The 14,113-nt window shown below is 46.8% G+C and overlaps 1 protein-coding gene across 12 annotated transcripts in view; it reads left to right on the forward strand.

Moving 5' to 3' along the window:
- Nucleotides 1-14,113, forward strand: part of RAPGEF1 (Rap guanine nucleotide exchange factor 1) — an 87,242-nt gene that overhangs the window by 45,084 nt on the left and 28,045 nt on the right. For 11 of the 12 annotated variants that reach the window (XM_027471085.3, XM_027471084.3, XM_038188121.2 and 8 more), the window contains 6 exons: nt 630-718; nt 1,109-1,261; nt 2,758-2,881; nt 4,211-4,394; nt 4,943-5,446; nt 11,824-12,026. In XM_027471085.3, coding sequence (XP_027326886.2) covers nt 630-718; nt 1,109-1,261; nt 2,758-2,881; nt 4,211-4,394; nt 4,943-5,446; nt 11,824-12,026 — 1,257 coding nt within the window. The remainder of the gene's footprint in view (nt 1-629; nt 719-1,108; nt 1,262-2,757; nt 2,882-4,210; nt 4,395-4,942; nt 5,447-11,823; nt 12,027-14,113) is intronic. The other variant, XM_038188120.2, reaches the window with a different exon arrangement.

The following is a 14,113-nucleotide window of genomic DNA, read 5'->3' on the forward strand; positions in this document are numbered from 1 at the left end:
CTATAGCAGATACACTGTGATAGTTCCCTGAATTACTGAGACTTCCACTGCTAGCATGTTAAAAGTTGGCTTTGGGGGAAGCTGGCCTTTTAGTAAAGGTGTTCACTATTTAATTTGTTGTTGGGCATCTTACAGAAAACCTTTTATTTTTTTTTTAATGAATGCATGAAAGACTTGTTTATGGAATATAAAGCAATTAGTTAACTCTTTTACTGGGTAAATGAAATACTCAACTGCAGAAGGTATTTCTGTGCTTTATGTAAAGTCAGCTTGCCATTGTCTAGAGTATTGTGGGAAACACGCTTGTGATGACAGAGGAAAGAGGAAGCACAGCAAAATGACACGTATGTGGCTTTGTGCAGAATCCCCATAAGGCCACGATTTGTGGCTAAAATGCTTAAATATGGCTTAACTGCTGCTGGGTGCAGGCTGTTCCCTGCACCACCTCATTTGTGGTATCAGATTTACACCCAGCTCACAGCTCTCTTGGTGTCCATGCCAATGTTAATCCATACCTGGGTAACCAAGAGTGCATTGCAGTGGCATCCCTTTTTGTCCTAGAAGGTTTGAGTGCAGCGTTACGTGTGTAATAATTCTTGCCTTTTTCTTCTCTCCCCTCCACCCATCAGGAGCTGGTCAGACTCACGATTGAAAAGCAGGAGCATCCCTCTCCCACCAGCCCAGTTAAACCCAGTTTACCAGCATGTAAATCTGACAGGTGGGTCACTGACAAACATGTTTCATGCATGTAATCTAATGCAGTACCTGGGATTATTTCTGGCTACTGATAATTGGATTAAAGCACTCCAATATTTTTCACACGGATAGCATAGTGCTTTTTACGTAGTCTTATGCATTACAGTGGGACAACTTGAAAGAACAATATGCTGTAATAGGGAAGTTACCAAAATCTGGCAATGAAGCATCACTTGGCCATGGTATGCACATTGTATTCTGTACATACATCTAATTCTACTTGCAGATGCGAATTCTGCCTTCTGCTGTAGGTTTCTCTCATTGCATATGATTTAAAGTACGCATTAATCTGTCAGCATGCTGCATTCCAGCGGTGTTTTATGATCTACAATCTGTATTTTGCTTGTTACAGCCCATCAGAACTTCCCCTTACAGACCGAGAAATGGAGATCCTAAACAAAACAACCAATATGACTCAGTCAAATGAGCTACTGACTGACTCCATGGATGAAGAGGTTGCACCTCCTAAACCCCCTCTGCCTTGCATTCGTGTGGCAGAAAACAGGTAATGCTGGCCAACTAGCAGTGCCTCTTACCAGCCTCTTGTTTTTTTTTTAATATTCTTGTCAAAATGTGTATGAGAGGTCATTGTGAGTGTTAGTAATGCCTCTGCATTTCCAGTCCTCCATGGTAATTCTTCCTAGCTCCTGCAGTCTGTTCATGACTTTATGTTCTTTGTCTTGTTTTGAGCAGTATCCTTCATTGTGTTTTCCTTGCTTTCTTTCCTTTTTTTTTTTATGTGAGGATAATAATGCTTGAGCCTCTCAGACAAGAGGCATTGCCTAAATGCATTAAATCTTTTATTTAAAGCCATGTAAATACACACCGTGTTCTGCACAGCACTGCGCAGCAGTTTCCTGTGCAGTTTTAGTTGTGGTGTGTGCTTTTATATCCAGTGGGAAATGTTCTCTTAACCTCGGCTGGAAATTACCAGCCTGTCCTGCACATCCAGGGGGTTCTGCGTTGGTTATCAGCCTAAGAGTGAAAGGAGTCACTACTGTGTGAAAAAAATCTTTTACTCTGCTGTTCTTACCCTGTTCTGCGAGTAACCACATGAAAGTTTCTACGTTCTATTTTGGGACGGAAAAGAAAACCCCCAATTTACAGCTTTTTGGTGTGTGTGTGTATGATGTTTTTCTTCTCTAGTACTGGTGCTAATGGATGGTGTGAAAATGCATGTTGTGTGCTAATTTGAAAATGCAGCATTGAGGGCTGTGGTTAGCAGAAAAAAAAAATCCCATTTCAATGTGTTATGAATTCTCATGGGTTATATTATAAAAATTTCCCGTTATGATCCAGGAACAGAATGTGTGTGCTCTTGGGAACCTCGTAGGTTTGCTAACTGCCAGAATTATTTGTCATTAGAAGCAAAACCTAAATGTACAGTGGTTGAAATCTCACTGGTTACTACTAGTGGGTGTTTAATAATGTGTGTATCCACACCGATTAATGCCAAAACGTGGGCCCATGCCGCATATATGCATGGCAGTACTGACTGACCTGTTGCCTCAAGTTCACCAGGAGTGGAAAAAGGCAGACAGGGAATTTTCCTGACCTGTAAATTTTTGCAACTTTGAACCCCTTTCAAACCTGGAAGGTTTGAGGAGGAGGAAGAAGAGACTTGTGCGAAATGAAAGCTTGTTCAGGTCAACCAAAACATTTCATTTGGACTTCCACCGCTTTCATTTAAAAATAATTGCTGTGCTAATTGGCTTCATTAAAAATAATTTTTCAAACGGCAATTATTTTTGTTTTTGAAATGCTAACTCTTTTCCAAGCTTAAAAAAATAAATCACTGCACAGGACCTTCCCTGTGAGAGTGTTCTTAAATCGGTGTTTGTCACCACTTTGTTGAATAGCTTCTGGCCAGCTTTGGACAAGAAACTGTGAGGTTTGAGCCTAGCAAGGCAAAGGCTTTCTGCAAAGCCAGCTCCTGAAGCCTCTGAAAGTCTTTCTGATGGTCGAGTAATGAAAGCATCAATTGTGTCTTATGTCTTGCAGCCCTCCTCCAGCCTTGCCCCCTAAAAAGCGGCAATCAGCACCTTCCCCAACCAGAGTGGCAGTTGTGGCCCCCATGAGTCGAGCCACCAGTGGGTCCAGTTTACCCGTTGGAATCAACAGACAGGTAATGGCATCACCCCTTTGCGAAAGCCAAGGGGGACGTGCTGCGGAGCGGAGCAGAAGCTCAGAGAAATGCTGGGTCCTGCAGCCGTGCGGTTCCCAACACGCCCCTGCTCGTCCCAGGCAGCCCCGTACTGAGGAGTGCTGCAACGGGAGCTTTAGTGGCAGGAACGTCGATGTAGGAAATCATGGGAAGGAGCTGAGTTTTTTTTTTACGTTGCTGATATACTTGAATAATGAATTTCTACAAACTTCGTTGCCTTGAGGTGTAGCAGAATGTGAAAATCAGAAAGGTAGAGTGGTGCTGTGTCAAATAGACCAGGGTGTAGGGCGGTTGGCTGAACCAACCTGATATCTTTACAATATCTTGTAAAGATATTACCAAGGCTTACTTACAGGCCAGGGATCCTGTAGCAGATTGACATCAGAGGTCTGTATCCATCCAGTCTCAATTTAAGACATCTTTTAACCTAAGCAGTAGTGTAAGCATCTGCTCTGACAGCTACAGGTGCTTTGAGGAGATTTGCAAATTTTCTGGTAGAAGCATGGAAAACTTGGGGCTGTGTGTGTTAGTCATAGCCTATCGCTTATGCTAATGTGGGGTTTACAGGATTGTAAATGAATCATTTTGCTTCACACCTTCAGAAACTGATTGACTCAGCAGTGAGGGCTTGAATCATGTTAAAAGTGCAGCAAAATCAAATCTTGTCCTCCTCAGCTCTGGCTTAGGGAGGGGAGCCTCTGCTGCCAGCTGGCTGACCCAGCTAAAGCCGTGGCAGTGCCTCAGTTACTGGTACGATCACACTTACACTGGTTTGCAGGGGTGGGAATACCTGAGAGGTTGGCCTGAGGTAATTTCTGAAATAGAAATGTAGTCACAGGCACAGAGAGCTGACGTTAGCTGCATCCCACTATCTCTTATTTACCCTTTGCATACACAAAAACTAACCAAATATTTGATGAAGCCCGTTATTTAATGAGAATTCTTGCCATCCAGTTACCTCGTATCGGTGCCTTGATGAACAGCCGTCAGCTGTGTGTGGTGGTGAGGAACTCACCTCAGCAGCTGGTGATGTCCTCTGTGGATCACAGCACACCCTGCAAATGCACGCAGAGCTCCCTACACAGGCTTGCTCTGCCACGTGCCCTTTAATCAGAGTTTTTCTGGGGTTCTGGTGTCTAAATAGGGAGGGCGAGCAGCACTGATCCTCTCCCATCCTGGTTTTCTTACCACAGCTGTCAGGTGTTTGTTCCTTGGGTTGGTCCTTAACCTAGCAAGCCGCCAGGAATGCTGATGATTTGTTGTTTTGTTTTGTTTTTTGCTCTGCCTCAGGATTTTGATGTTGACTGCTATGCCCAGAGAAGGTTGTCAGGTGGCAGCCACTCCTATGGGGGGGAATCTCCTCGCCTCTCACCGTGCAGCAGCATCGGCAAACTCAGCAAGTCCGACGAGCAGCTCTCTTCTCTGGACCGTGACAGCGGTCAGTGCTCTCGCAACACAAGCTGTGAAACGTTAGGTAAGCAGGGACGTGGCCAGGGCTCCCGTTTGGGAGCTGTCATAGCCATGACGCAGTAAATAGATTGTGCTTGTAACTGTCAGCCTGCGGTTACTGCAGGCGGTTCTATGCAGAATTACATCCCGTTGGATAGGAAAAAGCCCAGGGGAATGTGTTCCCTAGCTATAGATGATTGTGTTCAAACTCAATTCAGCTCTCAAGGGGAATGTTTGGTTGATTTCAACCTTGCCTGCAGACATCAGGAAGTAGCAGCCCTGGTAGACTTCTAGGAAATAAAAAAAAATGTAAATATGAAATATAGTGATGTCTGCAGTGACCTACATATTGAATTCATGTTGTTTGTTTGCTAGCATGAAGAAATAAGGTAAGAGTTTTGTTTAGTCTGGACTTTACTGAAGGTGTAGCAAGATGGTCCCCGTTGCAAGGAGATTAAGTGAATAGTGCGCTCTGATTAAGTGAACAGCTTAATTAACTGATGGAATGGGATGGGCTGAACAGTAACAGAGAGAAACTAATGGATGATTCTCCTTTCCTCCCTGTTTAACCAGATCAATCCGATCACTATGACCCGGACTATGAATTCCTGCAGCAGGACCTCTCGAATGCTGATCAGATACCTCAGCAGGTGCCAGGTATCCTCAGCCCCTTGCCAGAGTCCCTGGGCGAGTCTGGCTCCCCTTTCCATGGACATACTTTCCAGCTCCCACAGGGCAGCTCTCCTCCGCTGGAATTTTACAGCCTCTCGGGAGCTGCGCAGCCAACAGAGACTCCTCCAGCTTTACCAGAAAAGAAGAGGAGGAGCGCAGCCTCTCAGACTTCAGATAACTCAGGCTGCAGGATCTCGTATGAAAGACACCCTTCACAATATGATAACATCTCAGAGGACGACATGCAGAACGCAGGGTCTGTCGCATCAATACCCTTCACACCACTTGCTGCTGTTTTGCCCTTCCAGCAAGGAAACTCTTCAGCACCCGTCGAATTAATGGCTGACTTTTCTAACAGTGACCCAGAGAAGCCACCACCTCTGCCGGAGAAGAAAAACAAACACAGTAAGCAAGTTCTTGTGTTTGGGTATTACTTTTATTTTTACCTTTCCCTTTTCTTGCAGTTTCTGATGACCACTAAGTAATGGTGACCCCAAGCCCTTGCTTACATGGGGATAAGTGTCAAAATCGCTCATGGTCAGTGTCACAGGCATGGCAGGGAAGTGCCAGTCTTTGGTGGACAGGGAATGACTGAGCCTGGAATGGTCCAGGCCCAGAGGAGATGGCAACACACAGCATCTTCATTACTTCTGCTTTGAAGTAATGAAGATTGTCTTCATTACTTACGTGTGAAGCTCTGAGACACTCTGTCTTCCAAATCTTCCTGGTTTGTCTTCCCTTTTTATGTCCATTCCTTCCCCCATTTTATAAATGTTTTCCCAGTGCAGAAAAGAATTGGGTACCCTCCAAGAGCTCAGAGAAAGGGCTGCTTTTCTGTCCAAAACTGAGCACTGCCAGTGCAGTTATTTGGCAATAAGAACATAGTCACCCACATAGCTGTGCAAGACAACCCTGTTAACCTCGTGTCCAACACTGCTGTTCTGCTACAGGATTTCATTTCCTTTGGACGCCTAAGAGTTTCCCACATCATTAAAATGAGCAGCCTCTAAACGCAAAGACTTGCCATCCCCAGCCAGGCTCCTGGCACACCAGTGCCGACTGCAGCTCAAGCTCGTGACCTTATTCTAATTTTGTTAGTTCATGGCCACAAAAATGTGAAACCTCTTGCCAGAAAAGCAGCCATACTGATCTGACAAGGCAGTGGTGGACTATACAGGGGGATCCAGTGGATGTTATTTTACTGGTCACTGGCTAGCTGTGCAGTTGTACACTGCATCAGAAGGTCGGGTGTGCAACTTCTGGATCAGCAGTGTTAAGCTGTATGGTTTGCAGCCCAAGTGAAGAGCTGATGGAAAAGCACTGAACTTGCCTTCTGGTTCATTTCTGCAGTTAATAGCCTTTTCACTGGGAATAAGGTGGAAGTGAGATTGGTGTGCTATGCTACAGCATCCGTGGTTTGTCCGTTCCTTTGTAGCTTACTGTGAGAGGCACTTTTTTAAAAGAAAAAATAAAAAAGAAATGAAAAGTGCATTGGCTTAAAGCATCTACAGGATGTTTAAGTGACTGCTCCATGGACAAACCTGGGATCTTAATCAGATCACAAGGCCTGATCCACCTGAAAGTGATGGTCAGGTTGTAGTAGTCTGCTTGTAGTTGAGTGTCCCAATATACAGAGAAGCTCTTCTGTCTCTCTCTGGTAAGCAAACAGTTAAAAGACCCAGAAAGCAAGTAAAAAGGAGCTGAGATGCTGGTTTGCAAACGACAGAAAGGAAATAAATGCTGGCACGGTGCACAGCCAGGGCTGCTTGTTACGGTTCCTGCTGCTCTAAATACTTGCATGCAGCATCAGCTGCAAGGGGATGGGTACGGAACCTCCTCGCCGTAGGGTCAGGCCGTGTGGGCTCTGCATGTGAATACCGAGGGCTGGGCCAGGATGGTTTGACATCAGGCAGGCAGGGATGGACGCAGGGCCACGCGCCTCTGTACACGTAGACAGCTTTAGTGGGGAGAGGCGCCGGGATGGGCCGTGGCTAAAAGGCAGTTTGACAGTTGAAAGAGAGACCTGGGCTGTTTGCTTTTCTCTCTAAGCCCCATGTCTTTGTTTTCTCTTATCATATAAGATGTCAAGGGGTTACTTTAAAACCGATTTTAAAAGCTCTCTTCTCCTTTATTGCCCGCGCACACTTTTAACCTCAATAGCAAGGCCTCGTACGTGAATTTTCTTTGATGTTAGAACAGAGCTAACTGTCATCTGGCACTATCAGGAGCTCGGGGGATTGATCAGATTGCATTGTTAGGAAAAGCAGAAGCTGTTATCTAATGTGTTGACAGCTCTGCTGGCCTGATAAAGCCTCCTTGGTGCAGAGCTTGTAGTGGTGCCTGGGTGATACCTGCCTGCTGCAGGTTTTTAGCTGCATTCATGTGACACTAAACTTGTTTTACATTGCCTTTCCTTCGCCGATTATCACACCACAGATCTGTGGTTGTTAGTTTTACTTTTATTTTCAACATAAAAAGGGCGAGGAAACATTACTCAGGCCGTATAGTAGCACCCAGGGTTGGGGGCCCAGAGGCTGATTTCTGTAGATATTCTGTGTAATCACACAGATGAGGCGGTGCTGCTTGCACAGCCCCAACAAAATCCTGGAATCCTGGAAGAGATGCATGAATTTAGTAAAGATCTAGAGCTGTCACAAATGCGACTTGGTTTTAGTCCCTTTGTTGTGGGTCATCCTTTGGTGGTTGGCAGGAAATGTTGCAGCAGAGACTTTGATGGTCTATTAATAATGAACAGCAAATCCAGCTCGAGTCCACCATGTGTACTGCTGGGAGCTATGCTCAGAGGGACCTCCAAGAGTTGACTTCTCTATAATTTAAACAGGGGAGTGGTAAGCCTTTTAGACTGGCATGAATTGTGCTTTTACTGTGCTGTACATGCTACTGTGCTAAGGGCAAATGACTCCAGCCTTCTGCTTGAGCACCGCTCGCGCTCCTGCTGTACAAGGCACAGACAGGGAACAGCTTCTGCCTCAAAGAGCCTGGAGTCAGAAATAGCAAGATCCTCCCCCCAGCCATCTTGCAGACTGGTGGCGAGGCACTTATTTATGTTTCCTTCCCTGTCACTGGGAACAAAATGCAGCCTGGTGCCCCGCAAGCAGCTGGTACTTAACTGCAGGAGCCGTGCTGGGGGCATTCTGGGCTGAGCCAGCGTGTAATGGGAGCTCTGAAAAACAGCTCTCCTCCCAGAGGTGACAAAGACTGGCTTCTTTGACCTTGACTTCTGCACTGACGTGTGATGTAACTTTAAAATTTCCATTATTTTGGCTCTTGCCTATGCACGTGGCTCTGTCGCTGCTGCGCGGGGCTGGTTGTAGCGCAGCCTGCTGACAGCACCACAACCTTGGGGGGTTCTCTTCATCAGACACTGCTGTGCCTTATCTCTATTGCAGATGCACCTTACTGCTCACAATCTTCTAGGAATTCCTTGCAGACCCCAGGAACTGCAGGTCCACGGGTGTTCTCGTGACACCAAATGGTTTGCTGCCTATTTTCTCCCTGCTTCCTGGACCAGCAGCTGCTCCTGCCGGCTGCGGAGCTCCCCCAGCACCGTTAGCAGCCACCTGGCACAGCGTGAGCAGTACCTGTGAGTTTTACCATTTGGGCAGAGCTGGTGTACGCCACCGATCCCCGAGCAGCTTCAGGTCCTCCAGAAACAACAGCCGAGGCACTGCAGGGAAGGTGTTCCTAGCCGCAGTAGCCACAGTCAGTCGTTGGTTGTTTTTATTATTTTTTTTCTTTCTCCCCTTTCAAATAGTTTCTGCCTTGGTTCAGAACTGACATAAGCTGGGCATGGTGCTGTGGTGGGAGAGGTTCTCTGTGTCTCACTCCTCCCTTCTCTCCCGGGTGCTGCTTTCAGACCGTGTCACTCCACCCGGCTGCTGAGGGGTGAGGTTGCAGCCCCCATCCCCTCCCTCTTCACAGAGCCGCTGCAGGGCGTGCGGCCCGATCTGAGCCGGTGATGTAATTTCCCATCTGCTTTTTAAATTTCTGCCTTGTTAAAAACCACACCAGGGAGGGGAGGGGAGAGAGAAGACCCTTGGCAAACAGCAGCCTCAGGAGCGGTCCCGCTGCCTTAGTATCCTGCTGAAGATGGGCAGCAGTTTAACGATGCCTATTTTCATTTACTCTCTGCAGTCCCTACTTCTGAGCCAGGTTTGTATTTCACCATCCCAACTGTTTTTTGCTTCACCTAAAAACGGAGATGAAGACAAAGCAGAGGCAGAGACATGCTCGCCCGCCTCAGACGAGTAGTAACAAGCAGGGCACGGGAGCTGCCCTGGCAATGGGATGCATTAGCCTAATAAAGAGCCGAGATAAAAGAGCTCTTCATTATTCCCTTACAGATTGAGTTAAGGCTCTCAGCAGCATTCAGGCTTCCTACCTTGAATTACAGTAATTCGATTTTACGCAAGTATCTAATGTGTTACCCTTTTCACCAACACTTCCCAAGTCCCTACTGCCAAACAGGCTGCTGAGCCCAGGAACTCAGCTCTTGATCCCTGTCTTCGGATCTGAGCACCAAGTGTAGCGCCGTTTTTGTAGGTAACTGCATGAAGGCTTGGTCTCAATTGAGCAATTTCAGCTGCATTATACCAGGACTGCCAAGCCCAAGTTCTTGGCTTTTGTCCTAATCAGTTGATGAGCTCTCAGAATGTGGCCTTTTCCCTGAAGCTCTTGTCCTCCACCGTTCTCCAAGGAGTCTGGATCCTTAGTTCACTTTTGCTGCTATAGAAATATCTCGGAACTTACCCTCTGAAGTTGTTTAAATATCTAAATGCATTTTTGGGGTGCAGGTATTAATGGGAATACCCGAGTCAACGGAATTGCAGGTACTCCAAAACACTTACTATTTCAGTAATTCTGTATTTTCTGTACCAAGACCCCATTCCAAGAGGAATGGTTTAAACCAGCAAGGATGGTGATTGTCATCTTGGTGCAGTGCTGGGAAGCCAGGAAGGTGGCTGGGGGAGGAAGAGGAGCAAGGAGCACACAGCAGGGGTGCCGAAGGTCAGGATTGCAGCAGCCTTGGCAGAGCTCTGCGGGAGCTGGCAGAGCTGCGGGACACGGACAGGTTGTCTGCTGGCAGCCCCGTGTGGGGTCACAGGACAGGGACAGCAGGTGTTGCCGGTTGGGATTGAAATGTACCAGCTGAGCTTTCCTGCACTCTGTTGGTTTTTTTTTTTTTCTTCTTTATTCTATTTTCTGGAGGAGGGATGTCATTCTGTGGGAAGGGGCAGCTGCGTCAGCTCCATTTCTAAGCAAAATTTAAAATACTGGAGGAAATCTGAAAAAAGGAGCAAAAGGCAGGTGCAAAGCGACTCCTTCCTGCCGACACATTCGCACGGCTGCATCCTGTTTGAAGCAGGCTGGTCTGTGTCTCTCCATTTACAGGTGAACAGGGGGTTTGCCTTGGAGCTAGCATGGGAACCAGCTTCGTGATGTGCAAATACTGCGCTGGGATCACTGCATTTATAGCTCTCACTGAAGCCATCCATGCAGTTCAGCTGTACAAGGAAAATGCTAGCAGAAGCTGAATGATTGCCTCCTAATGACCAAACTTACAGAAAATGACAAGTGCACATTTATCAGGGTGGGGTGAATGATCAGAGGGTGTTGTGCTTGACAGCATATTTGCAAGAAGGCCCTAGTTAGTTCTTCCTGTGACACTTAACTACAACTGTTGCTCCAGTCTGCAGGTACGTAGATTAAAGTTATTTGATTTCCATTTATTATGTACACGATAGTTCTGGGGTTTTGCAGTAGTCTTCCTGTGCTCCTGAGTGTCTTTCTCCCTCTTCCACACTAAAATATTGCAGCAGGAGCTAATCTTTTGTCAGAGCTACTCAGGCAGACCTGTGTGCTTTTTCACAGATTTTTGAAAGATATTTTACAGATACAAATGTGCCCCGAATGAGATCTGATCCCATTTAAAACTTCCATCAAACGGCATCTCAGAAATGCTTTAGAATCAGCCGGATTCAGTTGCAAATTTAGAGATGCGAGGATGCTTCAGAGAGGGATGGGAGCAAAGGATGTTGGATTTGAGCTCCCGGAGGAGGAAGGCGAGGTCAGTGGCACTTCTGAAAGGCTAGGCTCTTGTGCCAGCAGTGGCACATGAACAGCTGAGGGACAGGTATGCCCAGTCTTGCAGGCAGGTGTTTTCCAGTAAGTTCGATCAGCTGCTAGGCTGGGGAAGCACTGCGAGCCCTCTCATTCTAGAAATCATGCTAACTACAGATAGGAAAATTATTACAGGCACGGGAATTATTACAGCTTTACTGTCAAGGTTGCGTCTGTGCGAGGTGATTTGTGTCTCCTACAAAGCAGACCGAAGTCGTTCTCTTTCTTTTGGTGACCTGGGGCATCAGCTGTTGAGGAACATTCCCCAGATTGCCCCAGGTTACACGAGGAAGGGGTTCGGTCTGAGACTTGGAGAGTCAAACTCCTCAGGTAGCTATTTGGAGACATCACTGGTTTAAGCAAAACCGGTGCCAAATTTGTTTGTGGCCTGCGACAATTTTCATCGTGTGCTGGCTTGCGGGATGGGAAGCTCACAGATTCTTTCCTCCAAGGTGATCGGCGACTTGCTGTGCGAGGCACCACAGATGCCTTGCTGCTGCTGCCCTGAAGCAAGGCCCAGCTGCAAGAGCAGCGTGGCATCACTCCTATTTATTCTGAGGTTGGGCACTGTGCCTGCTTGGGGCAGGAGAGGCTGCAGCACACAGACCAGAAGCAGTGAGCGTGACCCTTTTGTGTTGCAGTGCTGGCCTACATGCAGTTCGTGGAAGACTACTCGGAGCCGCAGCCATCCATGTTCTACCAGACCCCGCAGAACGAGCACATCTACCAGCAGAAGAACAAGCACCTCAGGGAAGTCTATGGCATCAACGACTCCTTCATCAGCTTAGAACCCTCTCAAGACCTGGCACCTCCACCCGCTCTCCCCCCGAAGCAGCGGCAGCTGGTGAGTGACACCCGCGGTGCCCTCCCCAGCAGGGCGCAGCAGCCTGGTGGGAGCAGCTCTGGGTTTGCTGCTCCTCCTCCCGACAGGCTGTGGTTGTGGGAGGATGGATGTCTCATTGGTGTTACCCACCCCGTGTTCCTTGACATCTTGTTAACACGTTTTCAGGCGTTTTGCATCATCTGCTTTGAGCTCCTGTGCTCCTTTCTTAACCCCGCGTTCAGACTATTCCCCATCAGCTCTCAAAGTCCTGAAATACCCTGAAAATGAGATGTTAGCCTTCCACATGGCACGGCTGAATCTGTGCCAGACTGGAGGCTTTTTTAATGATGAGTGCTTTGAAGATTTTGACACGCTGGGCAACACAATTTTCGAGAGATTGCTGCACTGTTGTTCCCAATGTTGTTTTGAATTTGTTGTCAAGGATGCCACTAATAATAACCATTTAAACATAATCACTGCTTTTATGGCTCAATCTTTGCCAGAGCCACAGAACTTTGGTCCAGCCATTATTTAACTCGTGCTTGTTTTCCCCACATCAGCCCCCTTCTGAGATTCAGGATTTTACCTGTTTTCTGCAGTTCTGTGGCCGTAGGAGCCAGTGGCACCCCTGCCTTTGTGTGTCCCGGGGCTTTGGTGGTGCTTTTTTAGCTTGGTTTGGTTTGGCTTGTTTGGTGAAATTGTTTCATTTATTGGCGTTTAATGAGAATGTTAATTGCCTTCTGAAAAATGGAATTTCACAGTGATCTTTTGGCCATTTCATCCTACTGGCACATAAAGGCACGTCCACAAGTGTATGTGCATGGAGTTGAACACTGCGTGAGCCCCAATTTCCACATGGGGGATGAAGTCCTGGCCTCAGCGATGGCAGCAGCAGCAGCTTTATTTCCAGCCTCAGTGGCTGAAATAAAATAGATTTTGTCCTATTTCTTTTTAAGGACCTTTTTTTCCTTTCTCATTTTTGACTCCAACCTCAGAGGGCTTGTTTATATTTTTCTTTATATTACCTTTTTTTAAAGAACAGCTAAAATGTTTTTAAAATGCATCGTGTTTGTCGATGCTATCTGACTGACATTGGCCATGGCTTTAATAAAATGGGAGGAGATGCTGGAGCAGAGCCATGCTCTTACCATCATCAGGGCAACTGTTGCAATATGTGCTGCCCTTATCTGTGCTAAAGTTGGACTGTCCCAGAGAGCTACTTTTTAACGAATTGGGAAAAGCTACACAGAGTCCTAGTGCGGGAATTCACATAACTACATTCCTCTGACACAGATAGGAGTCCTAAAAAATGAACATTCCTGGCCAAATGTTAAGTAAACTGAGTATTACGCATTATTATTTTGTGGGGGTGAGACCTTAAACGCCCCGACCCATCCAATTTTTAGGGATACAGAAGGCTCTTCAGGACTCCTCTCTGAAGGATCAGGCACTTCCCCAGGGGATCTGGACCCCTTGTCAGAGAGATCCTTGCACGGTCCCTTGTAGTCCCTTGCCCTATCTCCTCTTAGAGGTGACTGTGCCCTAGTGACAGTTCCTAATGATGGCATGGTTTCTGCATGGTCCTGTAGGGTAAGTAGCAACGCACAGATTTCAAGCTGGGTCCTAATAATTGTTTATTACTGTGCTCATTATTGTGCAGAAGGGAAATCCAGCTCCTTTTTAGAGTGTGTCAGCTGAAGCAAAGCGTTTCTGTGCTGCCCTTTAATCATTACCTGGGCAGCCAAAATGTCACTGTTTTGCCTTGCAGGCATTCTTGTAGTCTTGCAGGCTTGATATGATCAAGGTGATGCTCTGCCTGAAGCAGAAGTTTCTTAAAATGCAACCTTGTGCCCCTACCTTCATCTCTCAGCTGGGAAAGTGGTGTGAGCAGACAATGGCTCATTCAGCAATCCCTGTAAAAGCCATCAGACTCCATTGTTCCTCTGGTCCTGCTGCCCAGGGAGATCCTGAAACAGCAGATCATGTGGACATCAGCTGCTCCAGCAGCAGGGAAGGTTTGCTGGACGGACTTCGCCCTAAAATAATAATTAGGAAGTCCTTTCTTGCAAGTTTCGTATCTTGTATATGAAATATTTGCATGTTATATT

The sequence above is a fragment of the Anas platyrhynchos genome, chromosome 18, assembly GCF_047663525.1.
Source record: "Anas platyrhynchos isolate ZD024472 breed Pekin duck chromosome 18, IASCAAS_PekinDuck_T2T, whole genome shotgun sequence".
Classification (NCBI taxonomy): Eukaryota; Metazoa; Chordata; class Aves; order Anseriformes; family Anatidae; genus Anas; species Anas platyrhynchos.